At 34.7% G+C, this 24614-nt stretch overlaps 1 protein-coding gene across 1 annotated transcript in view; it reads right to left on the reverse strand.

The window, feature by feature from the left end:
* The window catches only part of PKHD1L1 (PKHD1 like 1), a 162695-nt gene that overhangs the window by 98811 nt on the left and 39270 nt on the right, over nt 1-24614 (reverse strand). The window contains exons 20-32 of the mRNA XM_032858464.1: nt 23743-23892; nt 22613-22737; nt 19085-19248; nt 17526-17698; nt 12245-12392; nt 11541-11695; nt 9266-9388; nt 8259-8364; nt 5432-5542; nt 4165-4329; nt 2856-2977; nt 1088-1220; nt 394-589 (exon numbers count right to left, since the gene is read on the reverse strand). Of these exons, the coding sequence (XP_032714355.1) occupies nt 394-589; nt 1088-1220; nt 2856-2977; nt 4165-4329; nt 5432-5542; nt 8259-8364; nt 9266-9388; nt 11541-11695; nt 12245-12392; nt 17526-17698; nt 19085-19248; nt 22613-22737; nt 23743-23892 (1871 nt within the window). The remainder of the gene's footprint in view (nt 1-393; nt 590-1087; nt 1221-2855; nt 2978-4164; nt 4330-5431; nt 5543-8258; nt 8365-9265; nt 9389-11540; nt 11696-12244; nt 12393-17525; nt 17699-19084; nt 19249-22612; nt 22738-23742; nt 23893-24614) is intronic.

Consider the following 24614-nt stretch of genomic DNA (forward strand, 5'->3'; position numbering starts at 1 on the left):
CTGTTTGAAATCTGCCTCCCAACAAAACCGTGGGCATTATTCACAGCGGAGGACAAGTCCCTCTTATTCTTCACAGCAAATCCAGCACCGAGCAAATGCCTGCCCCTTACTAACTGCTTGGTAAGTGTTTCCAGAATGAATGAAAAGTATGTTATATATACATAAACCCAGTTCCACAGAGAATCTTACAACCTAACCTGAATGGCATTGGCCTCAAAACAAAGCACATACTGCACAGTATGGGATATTCTCAGAATACTTTGCAAAAGGAGATGTAGATAGGTAGAAAAAGCAACTGAAATATTATAAAGTTAATGACTATTTCTTTTCTTATCCCAAAACCATTAAGCTCATATGTTCCACAACTCCTCAAGTTTATGGTCATTACTATACCTTGTTGATGCAAAGCCCCAGTTTCTGACTTCTACATAGATATCATGTTTTCCAGGAGACAACTTGGGCAAAAGACATCTAATATCTGTTAAATTCCATTGAAAAATCTGGCAGGGTTTTCCTCCGACATATACCTCCACCTTCTGTGCAAGTTCATTTCCAAAGTTATAACCCTTAATTGTTAAATTAACTTCTCCTATTATTTTGAAAGAGAATAAAAGTTTTTTTTACAAGAGGATTCAACTCATTATGTGGCATAAAATTTGCATATTAAGTAAACCAACTCATTTCTTATCTTTTATTGGATTTAGGAAATCCTAATGCTTACAGAGGCAAGAAAAATAAAATCAGTGAAAGAATTGATAGCTACCATGTAGAGAAAAATTCATGTTAAATTGTTTCATAGGGGGAAAAAAGATGGCAAAGTGCTTTCTGAAAAACCTAATATTTTTTTCCTTATTACACATGTTCAAAGTGAAATAATAAATAGACTAATCTATGTTTAAAAAAATAAAACTTGTGGCTGGTTTTTCTTTAAGAAACAACTGCAGAAGAAACTGTTTCCAAAACCTTTCTAGAAATAGTTTACTTTATCTATTTGATGTATATACATCTTACATATACATATGTATTTTACATATATATACTTAACATATATATGTCAAATGTCTGATCTTATTGAAATTTTTCTTACCTTGTATTGTTCGTACTTTTGGACTAAAATCAGTTATAACTGGAGTCTGTAAACAATTATAACTATAAGCATCCTTTACTGTGGCTTGAAATCCGTTGGTAATAACTGAAATATCAACTGTACCCTCAATTCTCTGAAACAAAAAGAAAAAAAATGAGAAAATACTAAATGTTGAGATGAAGAAATCCAATGGCTAAAGACAAATAGAATTATTCAAAATAAACTGCTGAAGATGTTTGGTTTCAAACTCATGAATCAGAATCATCTTCAGATAATTAGAAAGCTGTAGTATCCAATGTAGGCTACATATTTTAATTTTTTAGGTAAAGGTATATGATACAGTGGTTTTGAGGGTGTTTATGACCAATTTAAATGCATACATATTATTGGATTCCTAAGGGCTCTGCAATATAGTTAAGAAGCTCTGGACAAGTGGCTCTTGTGTTTTTAATTTTTTAAAAAGATTTTATTTATTTGAGAGAGAGAGAGAGAGAGCAAGTGCAGGAGCAGGGGGAGGGGCAGAGGGAGAGAGAGAAGAAGACTCCCCACTGAGCAGGGAGCCCAATTTAGGGCTCAATCCCAGAATCCTGGGATCATGACTTGTGTAAAAGACAGACATCTAACTGACTGAGCCACCCAAGTGCCCCTGGACAATGGACTTTTTTAAATTGATAAAGCAAAGGTGTTAAAAGTTTTGACATTTTGTTCTTAAAATACACTCAAATGTAATTTTTTATTCCTCTTCACTGAAGAATCACATTATTTTATCTTTTTTGCTGACCTAGTTTCAGAATCTGAGACTAAGACACTTGGAAAAATATTTGGTGCTTTCACTGATGTTAATATCTATTCACTCCCCAATTAGGAAAAAAATGCTTTTCCAATATCTAGTATTTGTTTTAGGTGCACTCAGTGTTTAATTGAATGACATAATTTAAACAAAGTTTTTATTTACCATACCCTGCAAATTTTCATCATCATTTGATGATGAGTTGGTATGGTTGTTGAGTTGAGTTGAGTTGAGTATGGTCCAACACATACTCAAATTTAGTTTTCCTACAGATTTCAACTATGTAATACCCACATTGAGTCTGCTCAAATTTTTTAGTGTTTAGTTATTGGATTCAGCATCCTTTTGCACATAATAAGCAAACAAGAGTTTTGGTTTAAATTTAGACACTATTTTTTAAAATAAAAAACAATAATTGGTGCTAAAATACAATATTACTTGAGGAATTTCACACGGGTTTTTGGAGGTATTTATTTATTTATTTATTTATTGTTGACAAATTGAAACTTTAACACATTTTAGACATATATTCTTTTTTAAGAAACAAAAAATATCTAGATTTGTTTCTCTGAATTTTTTTTTAGATTCTTAGTACTGAATTTTTTTCATCCTTGGATTTACCTGGTCAACTCTCATTCATCCTTCAAGTTCTGATAGGCTCTTTCTGACAGCCTCTCCTCACTATATTTTATTTTTACTTTGTATCTACTTCTATCATTTCAAGTGGAACACATTATTACTGGTTTATGTGTCTGTCTTTCTAAATGGTATGTATGTAGAATGTGGATATCTAGAATGATATCTACATTCTAGATACATCTTAGCAGAATGTATCTAGAAATAGACAGCAGAATGTTGAAGAAATACAGAACAACACTGTAATGCCACAGTTCCTAGGTAAAAATGTCACCTGTTTAACCTACTGGGATTTTCATAAGTTTTCAGGGAGGGAAAAAAGACTGAAATCAGATGCCTTACTTTTGGTGTTCTGCAGGTTATTTTATTCAAATCCCCTTCAATCACATTGCAGGTTTCATTTCCAACTAATACCCTTGAATTTTCATTAAAGCCAAAACCAGATACAGTCAGAAGAGTACCACCTTCAAAAGGAAACAACAATGACGGTAACAGATCAACAATAACAAAAGGGAACTTTGTCAAGAATCTAACTCATCATTCAAGAATTTTCTAATCATCAAGAGATGTGTTGGCAAATAATCACGGACCAGATTCGAGATGTATATAATCACCACCACATTTGGGAGCCAGAGTTCTTAAAGTCTGGAACCATAAAGGAACTGAGCTAAGTGATTTAATGAAACAACATATTTGGAACCACCATTTGCTCTGGGGCATCACTAGCAAGAACTGCTATTTTCCATACAGTCCTCTCCATCCTAAAGAGAAATTATGCTGTTTCTTCTGTTTCTATTTATTTATTTATTTATTTAACAGAGAGAGAGAGAGAGAGAGATCACAAGTAAGCAGAACAGCAGGCGAGCAAGGGGTTGGGAAGCAGGCTCCCCGCTGAGCAGAGAGCACATTGCAGGGCTCAGTCCCAGGACCCTGAGATTATGACCTGAGCCAAAGGCAGAGGCTTAAGCAACTGAGCCACCCAGGCACCCAATTATGCTGTTCCTATATGCTCACCCATTCTGTGGGCGGGAATGAAAGTGAATTAAGATTCTTCCCAAATCTCAAATTTTAATATCTGTAAGTAAAAGGAACTAAGAAAAAATCCCAACAAAACAAAAATAAAGTAAAATAAAAACACAAAACACACTGAAAAGATCAAGACCAAAGCAAAAATCCAAAACTAAGCATGGTCTAACAAAGGGAAAAGAAATGAAGCAGGACAGGAAAAATGTGTTATTTTCTTTCCATCTTCTGCATCAGCCTTCCTTTCCCTGATTTGTTCCTGGAACTTTTTCTGGGTCAAGTAGTTCCACTGAGACTGTAGTTACAAAGGGAGCAGCTGGTAAGCAGAATAATAACTAATAAATCTTATCCTGACATAATTGATGAGCTTGTTATAGAAACATGTAATAATTGATGATATTAATTCAATAACCTAAGATGTAAGTACAACCAGTTACCCTGACTTGTGCTTCAAAAGAAACAAAAGAATTAGTCAGCCATTTAAGCACTGTGCCTTCCAAAAGGGGAGCCTCCTTTGTTCTATGTGAGGGAACCTGGGGTTCCTTTCTTTCCACCCTGTTCTAGAAACAGTACAATGAAATGACAGGAATGTATGCAATTTTCTTGGTTTAGAACAATTAACTATTACCTGCCAGGCTGCCAGAAGCAGGCCAGATGTATGAGATCCGATTCTGGTAAGTGAAGTAGAATTCCTCACCCTCTACATTCCATGCTAGTCCAGCATCAGCTACGGACACAGCAACTGGGAAATGGCCAGCACTTCCATTCAGAATCTGGCATTGGATCTCATTTTCTTGTGATAAAAAAGAAAAACATGATTAAATATGTTTGTAAGAAAAAACTACTGAAATTCTATATTTGCAAATATAAACATTGGCCTTCATTTTTATACCCCAAGAAATGTATCTAAGGAAAACTACTCATACATTAATTGGGCAAAAGTCCTTACAAGCTACCTGATGTTATGAATCAGACATGGTTAGAAAAAAGCTAGGTGAAAAAAATAATCAAAGCAAAGTGAACAATTTGCTCCTGATTCCCACTGTGGCAAAAAAAAAAAAAAAAAAAGTTATTTTAATAATAATTTAAAAATCCTAATCTGTAAAATCATTATACCAATAATTCTAAAAATGTTGGTTCAACAGACGATTTATGTCCAAAACTAAGAAAAATACCAGGTTTCATCAAAAAAGGTGATGAAAACCTAAATGAAAACCTTCACATTTTATTTAGAACAGTATATGTACATTTATATTACATATATTATTGACTTAGATCTCAAGAATGCACAGAGTATCTGAATTAAAAACAACTTAATTATATGGAAGGTGCATTGCTTATGTAATTCCAACCTATTACAGTTAAGGAAAATACCGAGGATTATGAAAGATAATTTTTAGGGAAATAAATAATCATGGTTTTCACTTTTTCAAGAGTTGAAAATGTGAATAATCTTGAAATTCTGGGTTAATGGATAGATATTTTGTTGGATTAGTAGTCAGGGAAGATAGCCATGTCCTTTTGCTGCTTTACTAAAGTGACACTGTCAAAGCATGGGCAGAAGGAACCATGGAACAGCAGCGTGGCAGCGTCTATATTTTTGTGTCCTAAAGACATACCAAAGAAAGAAAGCTTTTATACAATCACTCTATGAGGGGAAAAGAACAAAAATTAGCTGTTATGGGATAAAGACACAGTACAGCACTGAAAGAATTAGTTTGTGGTCATAACCAAAGATTAAAAAGATAGTGCATTCATCCACAGAAGTTTGTCAATTTCATGCCCCCATAGCATACTCCATAGAAGAAGTATTATTATAATACTGCTCTTTGAGCCCATTTTCTCTTAGAGAAAAACAATTAGATCTAATAATAATAATTTTACAAAGGACTTACCAACCACAGAGAGAAGAGAGCAACCCATTGGTCCAACTGAGACTGATATAACTGAATTGTGAGAAAATCCAGAGCCTGTTATGGTTAGAACTGTGCTTTCTTCATAGGACCCTGAAAATGATGATTTTAAACAACAGTATTAAAATGACAACAACAACAACAACAACAAAACCCACAGAATCTGTAGTTATGAAATCAAATGCTTTGCAGAGAAAAGCCTAACTTCTAGAGGCTATAAACAATAAGCCTATAAGAAAGCAGTGGGGGAAAACACATATTTCTCAATGGTAAATTTTTTCCCATTGAATTCCTCTCTGTTGCTTCATGTTTTAAATCTATGTTAACAGAGATTAGCAGAAGAATTATCTACTGAAGTATGGAATGGCATAAGGAAAGGAAAATTACTATGATGACAAATAAACAGTCATCTCTATATGGTAAATTATACCATGACAGAAGAGCTATCACAAAATCATGAGAAAAGGATTAACTGCACCATATGTGCTGTGGCACTTTCTGTCTAGGGTAACACATATGCTAAAGTGCCTGAGATACAACCAGGGTACACCCCCCGTCTCAGCATCTTATACTTACTGTTTTTCCATTCACTCTAACGTCCAGATTTGATTGGTAAATGGTATAGTCACCCTACCTATATGACATCACATACAATATGGATTCCACATGGATTTAAATAGCTAAGAATGAAAAATGCAATACTCTAGAATTTTAGAAGAAAATGTAAACATCTTAACTTTAATGCATAGATGGGTCTCTTACATGAGATTAAAAAGTCATGGTTAACCATAGAGGAAAAATTAATAAATTGAAATAAATCAATGACTGAAATGGCTCCATAAGCAAGATACCTACAACAAGATACTAAAACAAAGTTCAGGTGTCATACGTGTGCATAGGATTGGTCAACATAATATATAATACCCAGCTATAAGTCAACAGAAAAAAGACAATCTGGTAAGTGGAGAGAAGATGTTAACAAGCCATTTGCAGAAGAAATGACCCTAATATCTGAGAAACATATGAGAAGATGTTCACATGCATTACTCATCAGGGAACAGACAAATTAAGATGATGATGAGAGAACCTCTTCACCCAACAAATTGACCAAAATTAGGAAGCTGATGATTCCAAGTTTCAACAAAGGATGTGGGGAATACAGCACTTTCATGCCTACGGCAAGTACAGGCACTCTGGGGAGCAATTTGGTCACCTAAAACACTGAATACACACTAACTTGTTTATTATCCAGCAATTCTCTCTCTGGGCATATACCCTAAAGAAGCTCCAGCATGTATACAACAGGAGATTCATGCAGCAAACCTCAAAACAGTCAAGTGTAAAAGCAAAAAGTTGGACACAATCTAAATGTCCCTCAATAGAGACAAAAATAAATTGGTATATTCACAATGTATTTTAAGATGATGATTTGGACATGCATAAAACCATATAAATATTTTTCAAAATGAATGCTGAATGACAAAAATCATATGCAAATGATATTTACAGGGTAATAGCTCTGATATTTACATTTCAACATCTTTTTCATAAGCTTAAAAAAACTGGCAAAATCACCATATGTGCATCTGATATACAAAAGGCAAAAATGGCATGGAAGAATACATACAAAATTAATTATTGTGACAGCCTCTGGGGAGATCTGTAGGCACCAGAACCAGTGATTGTGTCTCAAGAGGACATTAGCTATTCCTATAATATTTCCTTTCTTAAATTAATGACTGGTAGTAAATATGACAAAATGTTAACTGAGGTAATTTTCAATCAAGAGAATATAGGTGTTTTTATAGCATTATTTATACTTATATTTCCATTATTTTTAAATTTATCAAAATATGGCAAAAGGCAATTCAGATTGCTATTATTTACAGTAAGAAACATTTTTTTCAGGAAGTTCATATAAAAATGGAAATTCATTATAAGATACAAAGATAGATGTAAAAATATAAATATCAAAGGACCACAACCAAATGAAAGTTAATCAGATTCTTATTCTTGACGGTTTTGACCCCTGTGACATGAATTGTCCCAAAGTAATATCATTATTGTAAAAAAGTCTGAAGAACATATTCATTCAACACAAGCATGTGTTTTTAAAATTTCCCTTTTTTCCCCGATATTTAATTAGCAGATGAATTTTCCTACTAGTCCACCAAGATTAAATCTGTAATGATAGCATCTGAGCTTATCTTTCTGACTGAAACAAAACAAAAGACTACTCCTAACAATCTTTAGTCCTGCTATTTATTTCAGTACTTGGGCATTCAGACACAAAGTGTAATCATGTGTTTTAAAGTAATAACATATTATGAAGATATGGTACAATGTGTCACCCAAGACCGAGTTCTTGGCAATAATTTTTCTCTCCAGTTCTCAAGCCTAGGACCTAATTATTTTCTTTTACTAAACAGCAGCTGTCTCATTACCAGTGTTTTAGTACTAAATCTCCTAGAAGTCATCTCATATAATGAAAGATTCCTGTTAATACCCCAGCAAGCAGAATTTCACAAAAATGCTCATCAGAGTGAAATTTTAGAGACTGAATCTAACATGGTGAAACTGCAGAAGCAGAAGACTGGGGAGTTCAACTTCAAATGTGATTTTTTTTTTAACAAAAATAAGCAATAAGTGCTCTTTTCACAGTTTTTTGATCTGATAGATTTTTTTTTAACTGTGTATAAATGTTTGCTTGCCAGAGTTGGTGAAACTAGTATGTTTAAAAAAATCATTAGTAGTTTACATTTTTGCTAGTTGGCTTCCACCCACTACTCTACATTAAAAAGCAGATTACCTTGAGATGGGTTTATGGCTCCGACTAATGGTGTGGCCATGGGATCCCATGTAAACCCACAGTCACCTGAACATTTAGCTGGAATTCCATTGACATAGACTTCAACCTTCAAATAAAGAAACACAGACGGAGAACAGGGGTAGCATGGCTAAGGAGAATATGCATAAGATATAAACAAATGATGAAATTCTGTTTGTTTGCATGTTTGTTTACAAAAATTAGTCTATTCATTTATACTTTTTCTGCTTTGACCATTATTCATTCAGCAAATGTGCCTACTATGCAAAAGCACAGTTGTAAATGTTAAAATATAGTAATACAACATTAAAAACAACCAATGACATCCCTGATGTCACTCAATTTATCTTCTAGTGGGGGAGAGATAATTGCACAAAACCATACAGTTTTTCATAAAGATTATATTTATGTATTTGAGAGAGAGTGCATGAGAGAGAAACGAGTGGGGCAGAGGGAGAGGAACAAGCAGCCTCCCCGCTGAGCAGGGGGTCCAATGCAGGGCTTCATCCCAGGACCCCGAGATCATCACCTGAACCAAAGTCAGACACTCAACTGACTGAGCCACCCAGGTATCCCAAGACTATACACTTTTAAAAAAAATAAAATACATATTATGACCTAGGGGTGAGTAGTGCTATGAAGGAAAATAAAGGTTGCTCTTGAGAAAGTCATCTAAACTCCTCATATGGTAATTTTCTCATCATTAAAGAATATTAATAATCACAGAGTAACTGTAAAGATTAAATAAAAGACTATATTTTCAAATTCTAACAGGAAGTAGTTAAGCTTAAAAATCCACTCTTTTATCATAAAGAAGATAATTTCCCCAAGAGTCATAAAATAGTATTATTGAGTTGATCAACCATTGACACAAAAATTCATGTGAAAATAAGACCTCATCCCTGCTGTTTATCTAGTCTTTAATGTCTTACAAAGTAGTTACACATTTAAAATTGTATTAAATGTCATGAAGAAAGTTTCAGAAATACCTGTGGTTGTTGGCTGGGTATACGAAGTAGGTCTCCAAGTATGCGTTGTCTGAATAAGCCACCTTCTTTTATCTTCATAACTGTCATATTAACCTTTTCTCCAATAATATTGGAATCATTAATCTATTGTTACACAAAATTATTTTACTAGAAAGGCTATGATAAATATGAGCACACTAAATTTTTCTTTAAAATTAAGCAAAGTTGAAAGTGAATAAAAGCCAAGAATTAAAAAAAAAAGGATCTGAAAACATTTTAGTCAACATTTTTTGAAAAAGGAGGCTCTTCACAAGTGAACATAATCTATCCCCAATAAAATGTTAAGATTATTGCCTTATCATATATTGCATCATTACAAGTTGAATCAAATGACTAAAATTAACCTGAATTTTTAGAATAAAATATGTCTCAGGTAAATGAATTTACCAAATTTTATTTTCTCAGAACATTCTATGTTTTTCTGAATATGACTGCTTTGACAAATGATTGTTGAAAAGTAGAATAATTTATTCCTCTTCCCACCTGAAAGTCAACTTTTCTCCTTCACCATTTTTCACCCCTGAACATCCTGGTTTTTCATCCACTTGTGGAATTATATTTTTGCCAATGATAAAAATGAATCAAATCAAATCACTATGTAGAACTTGGTCATTCCAAAATCTCTCTACGATTATGGTAGACTTCTGGTATAGACAGTGGCTAACAAAGAGATAGGCGTCTCCATGCTGGGCCTTGTGTGTGCCTATCTCTTTGTTAGCCACTGTCTAAACCAGAAGCCTACCATAATGGTAGTGGTGATGAGAAGCAGAAATGATGAGCAAGCCGAGGAGACTGGTCAGAAAAGAGGCAAAGGGGCTAAGTGCACAGACCCAGCAGAGATACCAAGAAGACCAGTTACTAGAGCTGCTCAGCTACAGAATCTTCTAAGTCTCATTGCATTTTCTTAAATAACCCCCATATCTTTATGATTTACTATTTTCCACATCTATAGTCTATGTGTGTACAATATATGCTAAAATTACACACTTTTTTTTCTCCTCCTCTTTCCCCTCCCTCTCCTTTTTTTTCCATGATGGTTTCATAAGGAGACTGCTGTATTTTTTCCACCTTACATCATGGACATCTTTCCAGGTCAATACCCATGGGTCTACGTGTAGCTGCATGGCTGTCATGCGAAGGCTGTGGTAATTTATTTTTTATTTTTTAATTTTTTTAAAGATTTTATTTATTTTTTGACAGAGAGAGACCACAAGTAGGCAGAGAGGCAGGCAGAGAGAGAATTGGGGAAGCCGACTCCCTGCTGAGCAGAGAACCTGACGTGGGGCTCGATCCCAGGATGCTGAGATCATGACCTGAGCCGAAGGCAGAGGCTTAACCCACTAAGCCACCCAGGCGCCCCAAGGCTGTGGCATTTTAATAATTCTTCCACTGACCGGGATAGGTTCCTACTTTTTTACTGTTACAGATACAGCTGCAGTGACTAGCTCTGTGCCTACATCATTTCATATTTGTGTTATTATTTCAGTAGTATAGAGTTACATAGTTGAGACTGTGAAATCAGAAGGTATCTATATTCCGACTCCACTAAATCACCTAAAAAGTCATACTAATTGACTTTCTTCCAATGGTGCATGAGAGAGACTGTTTCCTGACATTCTCACTATCACTTGAAAGTATTACCTTTTTAATGTTTGACAATCTGAGCTCCCAGACACCTCTAGACTCTTCTCCTTCACATGCTCTGGGCCTGACCCCTCATCCCTGCCCCCTTCACACTCTAACTATGCAAAGGTAATTAGATGCAACCTAACATGTGACTCCCTCATGAACTTGAAAGTCATTTTCAGAACCAGAAAATATGCTAGTCCCCAGCATACAGCTCTAGGGGATAGTGGTAGAATTATAGACAGCAAGGGTGATATACTTGGTGCCCCCATAAAGTATACCCAGATTTAGTTTTGAGAATAGTGCTCCCTGACCTCCTCCCGCCCTTGCCAAGGGTCTTCTAACACATCTTCCTGGACTCTTTCCAGAGGGGACAGTAAATAAAGTACCAAGAGCAATTCTCCATGAAAGAGAATATCTTGTCAACTTCATTGGGAACAATCTTCTCCTCAAATTTCCTTTTTTTAATGTTTAGTCTACTGTTTGCTTTTTTTAAAACATAGTCTCAAATATCATAAAAATGGGACAGGGTAAAAAAAAAAAATGAGGCAGGCTGCGAATGAGCAAGCAACACACAGAAGAGAATGAAAACCAAGTCAGCTGAGGGAACCTGTAGAAGATTCTGCTTTCCACATGTGCTTCTCCACTTGATGTTCCACGAGTACCCAGCGCAGTTTCCCTCGCGTGTCACTGAGACATGACCCACTTCTTCCACACTCTGGAGCGCAAATTGTAAATCCGTAGCTGACACCGTGGCAGGAAGGCCTGATCACACAGAAGGACAGGGAATGGGAGGAGTCAAAAATTCACAAATAAATTTCACTCTTAAAATACAGGAAATGCATACTGTATATTGTTACTTATAAGCCAACTGTCCTCCTCCAATATAGTAAAAACAAAATTTGTATCTTATTTATGCCAAGAATTTCTGTATCTCTTGGAAGCAAAAGTTATATAAGTAGTATACCTCAGGTTATAACTTGGGCTCAAATATTTTTATTTTTAATATTGATTAACTTTATAGATAACCTATAAGCCAAGCGATATAAAAGAAAAACTTTTGGAAATATAACCTATTATATCTGGAGAGGTGATGAAGAAAAAGTGAAAATATAGTTTGTTCTGGATAACTTAGCTTTACATCACTAACATTATCTCAACTATATAAATTATGTAGAGAAACCATACTAGAAAGAAATACACCAAAGTGTTTATTATGGTTGTATAGACTGGCACTGTCCAACATATATATATGTGTGTATATATACACATATATATATATACACATCAATGTTCTTAACTTTTGTCTTATACCTTTGAGGATGTGTCCATAAGCTTGAATGTCAAAACTGCCCCTTAGAGGTGGGGACGCGGCTTGAATTCTTTGAATGCGAATCTTTGACTCCCCTGGCCAATTATTTCCTTTGTAAACGGTCTCATTCTCCGTCTCGTTTGTGATTATCTAATTTCCAAAATAAATATTGATAAAATGATTAAACATAAGAACGGCTAACATGATTTCTATTTCACTATCGTACAATCCTGGGACATGACATAAATGAGCCTCAGGTATGCAGGACTCTTCAGAACATTAAGGAGAGTCACATAAATCAACACGGGCCATCCCTGTATAGCTGCAATAATGAGGCCAAAGTCAACTCAGTCATCTGGGCAGCAATCAGCTGGAACCACAGTAATACCTCATTAATTCACAGTGTACCCTCCATCACTCAATGAACAAATATTTATTGAACAGGCATTCCATTCAAGGCACAGTGCTAATCACTGTGGGGAGGCAGGGAAACACAGGATCCAGTCTTAGCTACCAAACAAGTAAAATTCTTTTTGGAGAAATAGCATATGGGGACTATAAAACTGACAATATGTGATAGTATATAATCAGCAGAGAGAACTGTTCCAGACTCAGGAAAAGCCTAACGCTGAGTGCCAATCAATTGACAAAAGCAACAGTGCTATAAAAATTCATAGATTATAACTAGATTGTAACATTAGATTTGTAGATTGTAACAGTGAAAATGTTAGTCTCCTGCTTCTGATCCCTCGCAGTTGTCTGTGAATCTTGCGGAATTTAAAACTGTAAGCCTCGTTGCCCGCTGAAGGGATTAAACATAATTGCCGGAAGACCTATGCAAGAATGTTCATCACAGCTTTATTCCTAATAGTGCCAAACTGGAAATAAGGCAAAAGCCCATTGATAGGATGGTTAGATTGTGGTATATTCACACCATGGAAAATGGTAAAGCAATGACAAAGAATGAATTACAGCTACGTGCAACACATAAATCTCACAACAGCAAATAAAAGGAGCTAGATGCAAAAAAGCACATGCTGCTTAAAATTAAATAATTTAAATTGTTTAATAATAATTAAATTAAATAATAATTTATTGATATGAAGATTTAAAACAAGCACAACTATTTATTGGTGGTAGAAGTCAAAACAGTGATTATCCAGGGGTAGAGACGGAATAATTTAATGACTAGGGGAAGGCACAAGGAAGGCTCTTAGGGACCTAACGATTTTCTTTATCTTGACCTGAGTAGTGGTTACATGAGCACATTTACTTTGTAAAAAGTCATGGGATTCAGCAAGGCTGCAGGATATAAGATCAACACAAAAACCAGTCACGTTCCTATATACAAAAGCAAGCATGTAGAAACCAAAATTAACAACACAGACCATTTACAATTGCTTCAAAGAAAATGAAATACATACAAATCTAGCAAAACAGGTACTGGATCTGACCTGAAAATTGCAAAATGTTGACGGAAGTCATCAAAGAGGACCTAAATATGCTGCTGAAAGAGAGTAAAGAAGATCTAAATAAATGGAGACATACCCTGTTTGTGAATTACAAGCCCAATAAATGTGTCAATTCTCTCCAAAATGATTTATAAGTTTAATGCAATTCTTATCAAAATGACAGCAAGATTTTTGTGGACATACACAAGTATGTTCCAAAATTTATATGAAAAGACACAGCACCTAGTATAGCTCAATTTTTCACAAGAATAAAGTAAGAGGAATCACTCTATCCAACGCTGTCCTACTATACACTTACAGGAGAGAGACTGGTCGATGAATCAACACATAGAGCAATGGAACCGAATAGAGGATACAGAAATATGCCTCCACAAATATGCCCAAATGACTCTTGACAAAGGTGCACAAGTAATTCAATGGAGGAAGAACAGCTCTTTCAGTAAACGATGTTAGATCAACGGGAGCACAGGCAAACAAGGGACCATCAACCTAAAGCTTCACATCTTGTACAAAAGTTAACTCAGAATGGATCATGACCTTAAATACAAAATGCACAGCTATAAAACTTTCAGAAAAAAATAGAAAAATATTTAGGACTTCAGGCTAAGTGAAAAGTTCTTAAACTTGAAATCAAAAAGCATCATTCATAGAAGGAAAAATTGATATAATGGCTCTTACCAAAATTAAAAAAACTTTCATTCTGTGAAAGACCTTATAAAGAAGATGGAAAGGCAAGGTACACATTGAGAGAAAATATTTGTAAAGCCATGTATCTGAGAAAGGGCTTATATCTGGAATATAAAGGAGCTTTAAAAACAATAGGTAAATAACCCAACTAGAAAATGTGCAAAAGATATGAAGAAACATTTCACAGAAGAGAATATATGGGTGTTCAACATCATTAGCCATAGGGTTTAAGGCAAATTAACACCAAAATGAGCTCCAGTACCTACCACCAGAACGGGCTAACATTAAAAAAGTAGTGATCACGTCAATGCTGACAGGTTTGTGCAGAAACTGATCACTCAAACATTGGTGGGAATGTAAAAGGGTACAGCCACTTTGTAAAAGAATACGGTAGCTTCTTACAAAACTAAACATGTCCTTACCACATGACCCCATAATTGCACCAACTGGCAATTAATCTGGAAAAATGAAAATTTTATGTCACACGAAGACCTACAGATAAACATTCACAGCAACTTTATTTATAGTAGCCAAAACCTGGAAACAACTCAAATGTCCTTTGATGAGTAAGTAGCTAAACCAACTGTGGTACATCCATACCATTCACTACTACTCAATAATCAAAATGAACAGATTATTCACACACACACAAGAACTTGGAGGAATCTCAAAGGAAATATGCTGAGTAAAAACGCCAATCTCAAAAGGCTGGATACTGGTATGATTATGTAAGATCTGATTCCATTTTATATAACATTGTTGAAAAGACAAGATTGTCATGATGCAGGTTTGCCAGTTAAGGGGGAACAGGAGGGAGGAAGCTGACTGTGGTTATAAAAGGGTAGCACAAGGAATCCTTGGAATGGAACTGTTCTATGGTCAACAGGTGAATGTACACATGTGATAAAACTCTACAGAACTAGAGGTGCCTGCATGGCTCAGTTGCTAAGCATCTGCCCTCGGCTCAGGTCATGATCCCAGCGTCCTGGGATCAAGTCCCGCATTGGGATCCCTCCTCAGCAGGAAGCCTGCTTCTCTCTCCCCCACTCTCCCTGCTTGTGTTCGCTCTCTCGCTGTGTCTCCCTCTCTGCCAAATAAATAAATAAAATCTTTAAAAAAGAAACTATACAGAACTACACATATATATACAATATATACATACACCCAAATGAAAGCATGTAGGACTGGTAAAATCTGATTGGTAGATTGTATCAATATCAATTTCCTGGTTGCGCTATTATGTTATGGTTATACGAGATGTTACTGTTGGGGACAAATGGGTTAAAAGTAAAAGGAATTTTTTTTTTTACTATTTTTTAACAACTGCATATGAATCTACAATTTCTTCAAAGTAACAATTTTTAAAAACAATTCATAGATCTGGACATTTAACATATGTGCACATTACTGCATGTATCTTTCATTTGAATTTTTCTTAAAGGTCACAAACATATGTCTCATATGTCCCATATTCTTTAATTGCCCTTGAGTGAATAACCAAAGCTATAGCATACAATTACCAATTTTAATGAGCAATCTTGAAAACTGGGAGCTGATGACACAGATGCTTTGACAATACAATCCCCTAAGTTAGTTACTACATTTTGTCACAGAGCTAAGAGTAAAAGACTGAAAAATACTTCCAAGACATTCATCTTGAAGATACTAAGATTCAAACACTGCACCAGCATAGGGTAAAGCAATTTTTGTGGGGTACTTACAGTTTTTCAGTATTTTTAATCACAGAATTAGAGTGTGATTAAGCAAAACACTCTTTGAGACTATAATAATGTTTAATTATTATTTAACCCTAATCCTGAACTTATTATATTTTTTTGGCTCATTGTAGAAAATTATATTAATCCATTGTATATTTTTATGGGACATTAAATTTAAAAATACTTATAGGGAGCTCCGGGGTGGCTCAGTCGGTTAAGTGTCCAACTCTTGATTTTGGCTCAGATCATGATCTCAAGGTCATGGAATCAAACCCCACTGTCAGGCTCTGTGCTCAGAGAAGAGTCAGAGTTTCCCTGTCCCTCTCCCTCTTCTCCTCCCTGTGCTTGCACACACACACACACACACACACACACACACTATTTCTAAAATAAATACATAAAATCTTTTAAAAAATAAAAATAAAATACAAATACTTGTAGTATTTAATACTGATCTTATTATAAATAACTGAAGCAGTACAAAAAATTGTTCAGATCCTTTTGGAATTTTAAAAAACTATCTTTTTCTTCCCTGTACCCATTTTGATATAAACAAAAAATGGTGTTTAGAACAGAAACTATTCATTTATTATTTTATCTATTTTTTTTTTTTTTTGAGAGAAAGAACACATGTGTGTGACAGTGGGGTGGGATGGTAGAGGCAGAGAGAGTGAGGGAGAAAGAGAATCTTAGGCAGGCTCCACACCCAATGCAGAGCTCAACATGGCGCTTGATCTCACAACCTTGAGATCATGACCTGAGCCAAAATCAAGAGTTGGATGCCTAACCAACTAAGCCACCCAGGCAGACCAATAACAGAAACAATTTTTAAAAATATTGCAGAATCTCAAATTTTCTTTCAACAATCTCTGTTTAGAACATTTACTGAAAGAGCCTGCAACTTTTCCTTTCAAGTCAACAGTGAAAACTCTACTTAAATCTGACTGTTTAAGAATATTTCTCTTTGTTTTTTTTTCCATAGATATATCTCTCGAAGATTTTTTTTCCTTAAAGATTTATTTATTTATTTGACAGAGAGAGAGATCACAAGCAGGCAGAGAGGCAGACAGAGAGAGAGGAAGGGAAGCAGGCTCCCTGCTGAGCAGAAAGCCCAACTTGGGGCTCGATCCCAGGACCCTGGGATCACGACCCAAGCTGAAGGCAGAGGCTTAACCCACTGAGCCACCCAGGCTCCCCCTTTGAAGATTTTTTAATGAACACGAATTTTCATGCTCAAGTTCAACAAGTCTCTAACTCTTCATTTATCTTTAGCACAGTTATCTTGTCCTATTAAAAGATATTTCATCTGTATGTCAGCCATTTGAAAAAATAAAAAAGAAAGTTTGCTAGACCAAAGCTAATTTCCCATGAATTGAAAACAGTAAGTTGTAAAATTCTAGGCTTACCTGCCCAAAGCTCACAGCCATCATGGGTATATTATAACTGCAATTATATGAAGTCATGGTGATAGAATATTGGTTGGTCATACTTGATCCATTAGTTTTGGTGTGATTCACCTGAAAGCTCTTTAAAAATATCCCTTTATTTGCTAATGCTGGAGGTCTTCTCTTTGGCATTTCTAAATAACATAGAATAAATGGGAAATAAAATTGCATGGGCTTTGCTGCTAAAAAGAAAACCCTCAAATTACATCCATGTCATGGAATAAGCTGTATAAAATTAAATTTTAGAAAGATCTTAAGGCAAGTAGTTGTTGGAGCTTGGTAAACTTTTATTTCTAGAATATAAAGCTTTAAAGTCAGTCAACATATAAGCCTCATCAGATAAAAGAAAACATTTAAAAACCCTGGTATCCATGTAGCCTTCTGTGGACGTTAGTTCTCCTCTGCTCTGGGTTCCCTGAAAGAGGTGCTCACTGGGATGTGTGCTCCATGAGCACAGGACCAGGAGGACAGTCTTGTTCACAGCAATTTATTTAGTACCTAGCACAGTGCCTGCCACATGATAGGTGCTAAAGGCATGTTATTTAATGAACTACATTTATCTGGACACAAGTGAGCTATCTTATATATGGGCTCCACCAATCATAATGTAGGTCTGGTGAAAACAGATTCAAAAGAAGGGACTCTAAAATAGTCACATTTAGGGGCACCTAGGTGGCTCAGTGGTTAAGTGTCTGCCTTCGGCTCAGGTCATGATCCTAGGGTCCTGGGATCGAGCCCCACATCGGGCTCCTTGTTCAGCAGGAAGCCTGCTTCTCCCTCTCCCACTCCCCTGCTTGTATGCCTTCTCTTGCTGTCTCTCTCTCTGTGTCAAATAAATAAATAAAATTCTTATAAATAAATAAAAATAAAATAGTTACATTTAAGTTGTTACCAGTTGACTCATGACCTTTCACTTGAAAATAGTTCCAAAGGAAAGGATTCCAAAATTCTTCTGAAAAATGGTAGTAGTCCCTTTTAAGGTGAATTAGGTTGACTTTTTTGAAAGGTCACAGTTTAATTTTAATTATTTTATTATCACAGCTCATATACATGGGTCTAATGACATGACTAAAACACAATGCTTAGACTACCAGAAATAAAGTTTTCATTTAAGTATTATTAATTATCACCATTAAGTCCCTGGAAATATTCGGCTGAATTTTACCAAACAGATGTCAGAGTTAACAGCCGACCTTTAGGAACAGATATCTTCATAGTTAGTGTCTCAAAAATCAAACAAAATAAAAAGAAAATGTTTGCCACCCTTTGTATATCTGTAAACAGAATCCAGGTCTATTAAGACTTCTTGCTATAATGACAATGTTTACATTGAGGGTACATTTATCCTTAGAATAAAAAACAACATGATTTAAATAATAACATTGAGGTGAAAGAATGAGTTATAAATATTTAGGGATCAATGTTTCTATTTAAATTAAAGAATAGAAATAATTCCCATGGTGAGATTTTACTACAAGAGATTTAGAAGGCTTAACTAGATATGAAATGATACAACATACCATCCCACGCCAAGACGGTAGAAGTCTGTCCAACGTATACTGCATCTACATAGAAGGACTGTGTTTCTGATGCTTTCTGTAAACCAATCCTCTGAAGAGAAAAATTTGTCCCAATGTATTTGGTTTGTATGAGGTCCAAAAGGTCTATGCAAGTATAGGTCCAGCTGAAATATGTTTGATTAATTAGGTGGATAGGTCAGTTGTAATGTTTAACGTAAACCAGTCCACTATAAAAAGCATTCAAATTTCAAGGAGTGAAAGTGTTTTTCCCCACAAGACCATCAAGCATACTTCATTAGTACAGAAAAGCAGCCATAACAAGGAACAGCAGACAGAAACTTAAATTTAATGTTTAAGATTTAATTTTGCATACAAAATTTAACATTGCATAAAGTAAACAATTTAATGTTGCCTACAAGTACAGGTTTTCTTTTATCTGTAGCCTTGGCAGTAGCCATAGGGACATGAAATATTCTGTCGCAATAGGTAAGTAAACTAAGGAGTATGCACCTTGGTATAGAGTGTGTAAATAAAAACAAGACACAAGAATGAAGTAAACTATTTCAGTAAAATATGTGAGGGATAGAAGAGTAAATTCAGGTCAGTACTAAGATGCAAAACTGGAACTTGTTATTACTTCTAAAAGAGCTCACTACAGTTACACTGCCTATTGTTCTAAGTGACAAAGAAGTGTTACATGATTTATCATACAACACCTCTTAAATGTGTAATTTAAACTCAGATTTTGCACTACATATTAACTGCATTGGAATTCCATAAATTTTAATTAAGCAATTCAGCTATGAGTGTTTGCCACAAAGAGATAAATATTGCCACGGAAATAATTAAATACAATTTAACAATAATCTTTATATCAGCTACTACTGCACTTAATAAATGACTAGTTTGCTTGGGCACCTTCTATTCTAATTTCCTTCATGGTTTATAAACTCATGATAGGATCCACTCAGTGAATCCAAGCTTAGCTTAAACTGGTGTATCATTTTTAGGAAATTATACACAAAACTGCAGTACATTCAAGTGCTCTTTAAATAAATATGAAAAAATGTACTTAGGGTCTCAGTAGAATTCTACTCTAATTATATAATTCTGTAGTTTAAAAAACTATTACATAGAAAATTTGGTTTACTGAACAGGACCTTTTGCCAGACAAAAGGAGACTATAAATGGTATCAAAATAGACGGTATCAAAATACATCAAATACATATATTTGATACAGTGGTATCAAAACTTAAGTGAAGTGTATGTGCTATGGTGAGTGCTGTGAAATCTGTAAGCCTGATGATTGACAGACCTGTACCCCTGGGGCAAATAATACATTATATGTTAAAATAATAATAATAATAATAAAATAAATAAATCTTCTAATCAGAAGCCCACCTTCCAAAGAGGGGGTGACCTTAAGTGAACAGTACATGGCCTTTGTGGATAGATAATCAGGTTTTCTAAAAGAAAATCAGATATGACTTATCAGATTTTGAAATTTGATTTACAGTTACAAACATCACTGCTTTTGGAAGGTTATAGAATGATTCTTGGGGGGAAACGGCACCTCTAACATTAATATTGCACTGAAAATAATCTAATGCTAACACATCTATTTGATCTAGGTGGCCTGACCTAAATAAAAGCAGATCTAGATTAAGTAATACCAACTGTAAATATTTCTGAGATATTTCTGAGATAATCAGGGAAATCAGGATACTGAGTTGACATTTAGTAATATTAAGAATTGTTGTTTTATGGGGAATGTAATGATGCTAAAATGGTCCTCATTTTTTTTTATAGTGCACACTCAACTCTAACATAAAATAATGGGCTATCTGAAGTTTGTTTCAACATAGTCCATTGGGGTAGGGGAATATAAAAATCATAGTTGAAATAAAATTGGCCATATGCTGGTTAAAAAAAAGAAAAAAAGCAGATCTAGAAATACCCAATAGGAGCAGGTGAGTTTACTTTGCCTTGACTGGCAACAGTTTTAACCAGTGAACCCTATTCCTTTAAAAATAGTGAAATTATTGCTTAAACATCTCATAGCATTTAGGGTAAAGGAAGCCCATCAGTTCTACCAAATGTAGTGAGTCCATCTTCAAATTACCTCACAGCAGATACATGACAAGTTAAAAGGAAAGACCTATTTAGCAATATAGCTAAGTGATGCTTTGACTAACAAGGAAGAACCGAGGTCTGTAAAATGTTACCAGATCCTATTACGGTGGAGGAGTGAAATGCATGCAGGTGGTGCTCATCAAAACTCAAATTGTGATGCTACTGTTCAATTCAGGTATACAGGGAATGGTTAGAGCAATATGTACCTGGGGAATACTTTTTAAAATAAAAAAGTATTTAGGGGCGCCTGGGTGGCTCAGCGGGTTAAAGCCTCTGCCTTTGGCTCAGGTCATGATCCCAGGGTCCTGGGATCAAGCCCCACATTGGGCTCTCTGCTCCACAGGGAGCCTGCTTCCTCCTCTCTCTGACTGCCTCTTTGCCTACTTGTGATCTCTGTCTGTCAAATAAGTAAATAAAATCTTTTTAAAAAAAAAGTATTTATATGTATGAATGTGTCCTCATTACCGCTTTTACTGTATGTGAAACTTTTGTGTCTTGTATGTGGAAATGCAAAAGTGGATGACATAAATTTCAGAAGATATAACCATTAATAAAAATCAAAGCATGGGGCGTCTGGGTGGCTCAGTTGGCTAAGTGACTGCCTTCAGCTCAGGTCACGATCCTGGAGTTCCGGTATCAAGTCCCGCATCAGGCTCCCCGCTCCATGGGGAGTCTAATTCTCCCTCTGATCTTTTCCCCTCTCATGCTCTCTCTCACTCTCTCAAATAAATAAATAAAATCTTAAAAAAAAATCAAAACATAATTATGCAGAACTAAATTTTGCTTGAGGGTATGGAAATTATAATCATTAAATAGCTTTCTATGGGCTTATTTAGTTTCTCCCCTTATAGTTTCTACTTGCATTTCTGTGTATCTAACTTTTGGCAAACCAAGCATTAAAAAGCCTCTTTTCTCCCTTAAGTTTAGAATATTCATTGAAATATTTTATTTTCTCCACTCACACTTGAAAAGCACCTTTTTTTGCAGTGATCAAAGTCTAATGACAATATTTTAATAAGGAAGTCTCTTTCTACCTTCCTTCAGTAAGTAGGAACATCATTAAATTTAGTAATACATGATTTAAATTATAAAATTTACCATTATTTTGTCTTTTAAATAGTTATGGGTGATAACGCTAGACCAGTTTTTATTTTCACAATCTATAGATTTATTTTTGGCACAAATATTTCTGTTAGGATGCTTATATAGAAGACAGGAAAATTTCAGTCAGATCTACAGTGCACATGATTTTTCAAAAACTAACAAAAAGTGAAAAAAAGACAAAAAATGGGTTTGTTTACATTCAGTTTCTATACTATAGTAGAACTTAAATTTATATATATGTATATATACACATATATAACTTGAGTTTTAAATTCATAGCATTAACTTACTTGTTTCCATTAGCAAAGTTATATGTAAATTGTATATCATTGCTTCTAGTAACCTTGCTTCTGTCTTGGTATTGGAATTTCAGAGCAATATAATTTGCCAGGAATCCTTTGTATGCCAAACATAACTACACAGAAAATTAAAGAAGAAATCAATAATAATATCTTACCTTTAGGTTGTTTTATACCAATTCAAATTAATTTAACCTAATGCAATAAATAAATATTGAGAATTTTCTGTACAAAATGTTTCAGAACACAGAGAAAGAATAATTAATTTCAGCCGATTAGGTACAGAAGAATTGGGGAAGATTTTCTAGAAGAGGAAGTGGAGTTAAAGTGATCTTACAATTAAGGATTAATTCTTTAATGTTTTCTTAGATATGGTTTCCTTAAAAAATGTAATTAATCCACTTCCTATAGTCAGGGAGCAATGTAAAATTTAAATCCATCTCTAAGTGAACTCTGCAATGAATTTAAAAGCCCATCACCCACCAAGAGAAGATAAACACTCAAGGAGATTAATTGGGCTGTGAATGGTAGCTGAGCATTTAGAGAAGGAGATGAATATCACTGTAAAATAGTAATTAAATACCAATTTTAATGGTCTACAACATCTTAAGCATACCAAATATATTTAGAACTTAGAACTTGGAAACATGCATCACAACTTGAAAATTTTAAAACAGGAAAAAGGGTAAACAAGACTATGATTACTAGTCTTAAATACCTACCCTAAAATTACCATCTCTGCTCATGCTTTTCCTTGATTGGATACCCAAGATCACTCCATGATGGCTATCCATTTTTGTTTCTTCTTAACAAACGGAAGAGTATTGAAGAGGTAATACATTTTTAATGGATTTAGTATTTAAATTTGTGTGCAAATAATTTCCTCTTAAATTATAAGATAAAGCAGAACACATGTGGGTGATACTATATATTTTTTTAATTTCTTTTTTTTGAGAACCATCAGAAGAGGAAATCACAAGCACCAGAATGTGAACCATAATACCTGTCCAAAGTGACATGATTTCACATGACAAGCACTTTTCCCTGTCTTAGAATTTCATGAAATTTTATTACCAAAGTATTTTATAGATTAAATTAGCATATCATTTTGTTGGGTTTACCTGATTATAAGGAAATAATGAAATGTCTCCATATGGTAGTCTGTTTGGTTTAACATCTGCTGAATCAAAAAGAACAGCTGGGTTTTTTAGGGAATAGCGACCACAGTAAGCATCAGTTTCAGCTGTCTTCTTCCCTCTGTTAACATGTTCCTACAGAAACAAGAATATTTTGAATGAAAACATGCTTTATGGTCCTGCTTTATTCCCGCTCATCTCCACTTAAGCTATTCAAGTTCCAAATTGGATCCATTGTTTCCCACTCACTTTAACTTGAAACATTCTCACTCTTCTTTGAAATTCTAAAGCTCTCATCTTCTATCACTCCTTTGGCTCCATAATCATATAAGCCTTAGTACCTGTATTTGACTATTTCTTAAATCTTATCTTTCTCCTTATATCATGAACTCTTAAGGATATTTATTCATTCCTTCCACAAAAAAATTCCTTCCACAAAAAAAAAAACCTGACTGTGTGCCAGATTTTTGTTTGTTTGTTTAATCTTCAAGTTTCAAGGGAAGCATTTTATTATATAATTCCTTACTACAAATTGTACTCTCTGAAGTCAATGAGGAAACAGGATATACTCTGCAAGCAAAGAAAAAAAAAATAAAATATCCTATAGGTCTTACATTTGTCCATCTTGCTTACTTTCCCTTGATCAAGAAAATTCACATGCAGTGGAAATGTTGCTTTCACAAATGAATCACATTATGATGCAGGGAGATGCTAAAACAGACCTTATCAATAAATGTATAACAAAATTATTTTTGCAAATTGACAATAGGAATTAGTGTTAGTACAAAGAAAATCACAAAATTACAAGCATTTATGTGAATTCTTATTGGGCCAGTGTCACAGTTCATTTAACATTC

Source organism: Lontra canadensis, unplaced genomic scaffold (genome assembly GCF_010015895.1).
Source record: "Lontra canadensis isolate GAN:19392208 unplaced genomic scaffold, GSC_riverotter_1.0 scaffold15, whole genome shotgun sequence".
In the NCBI taxonomy this organism is placed as follows: Eukaryota; Metazoa; Chordata; class Mammalia; order Carnivora; family Mustelidae; genus Lontra; species Lontra canadensis.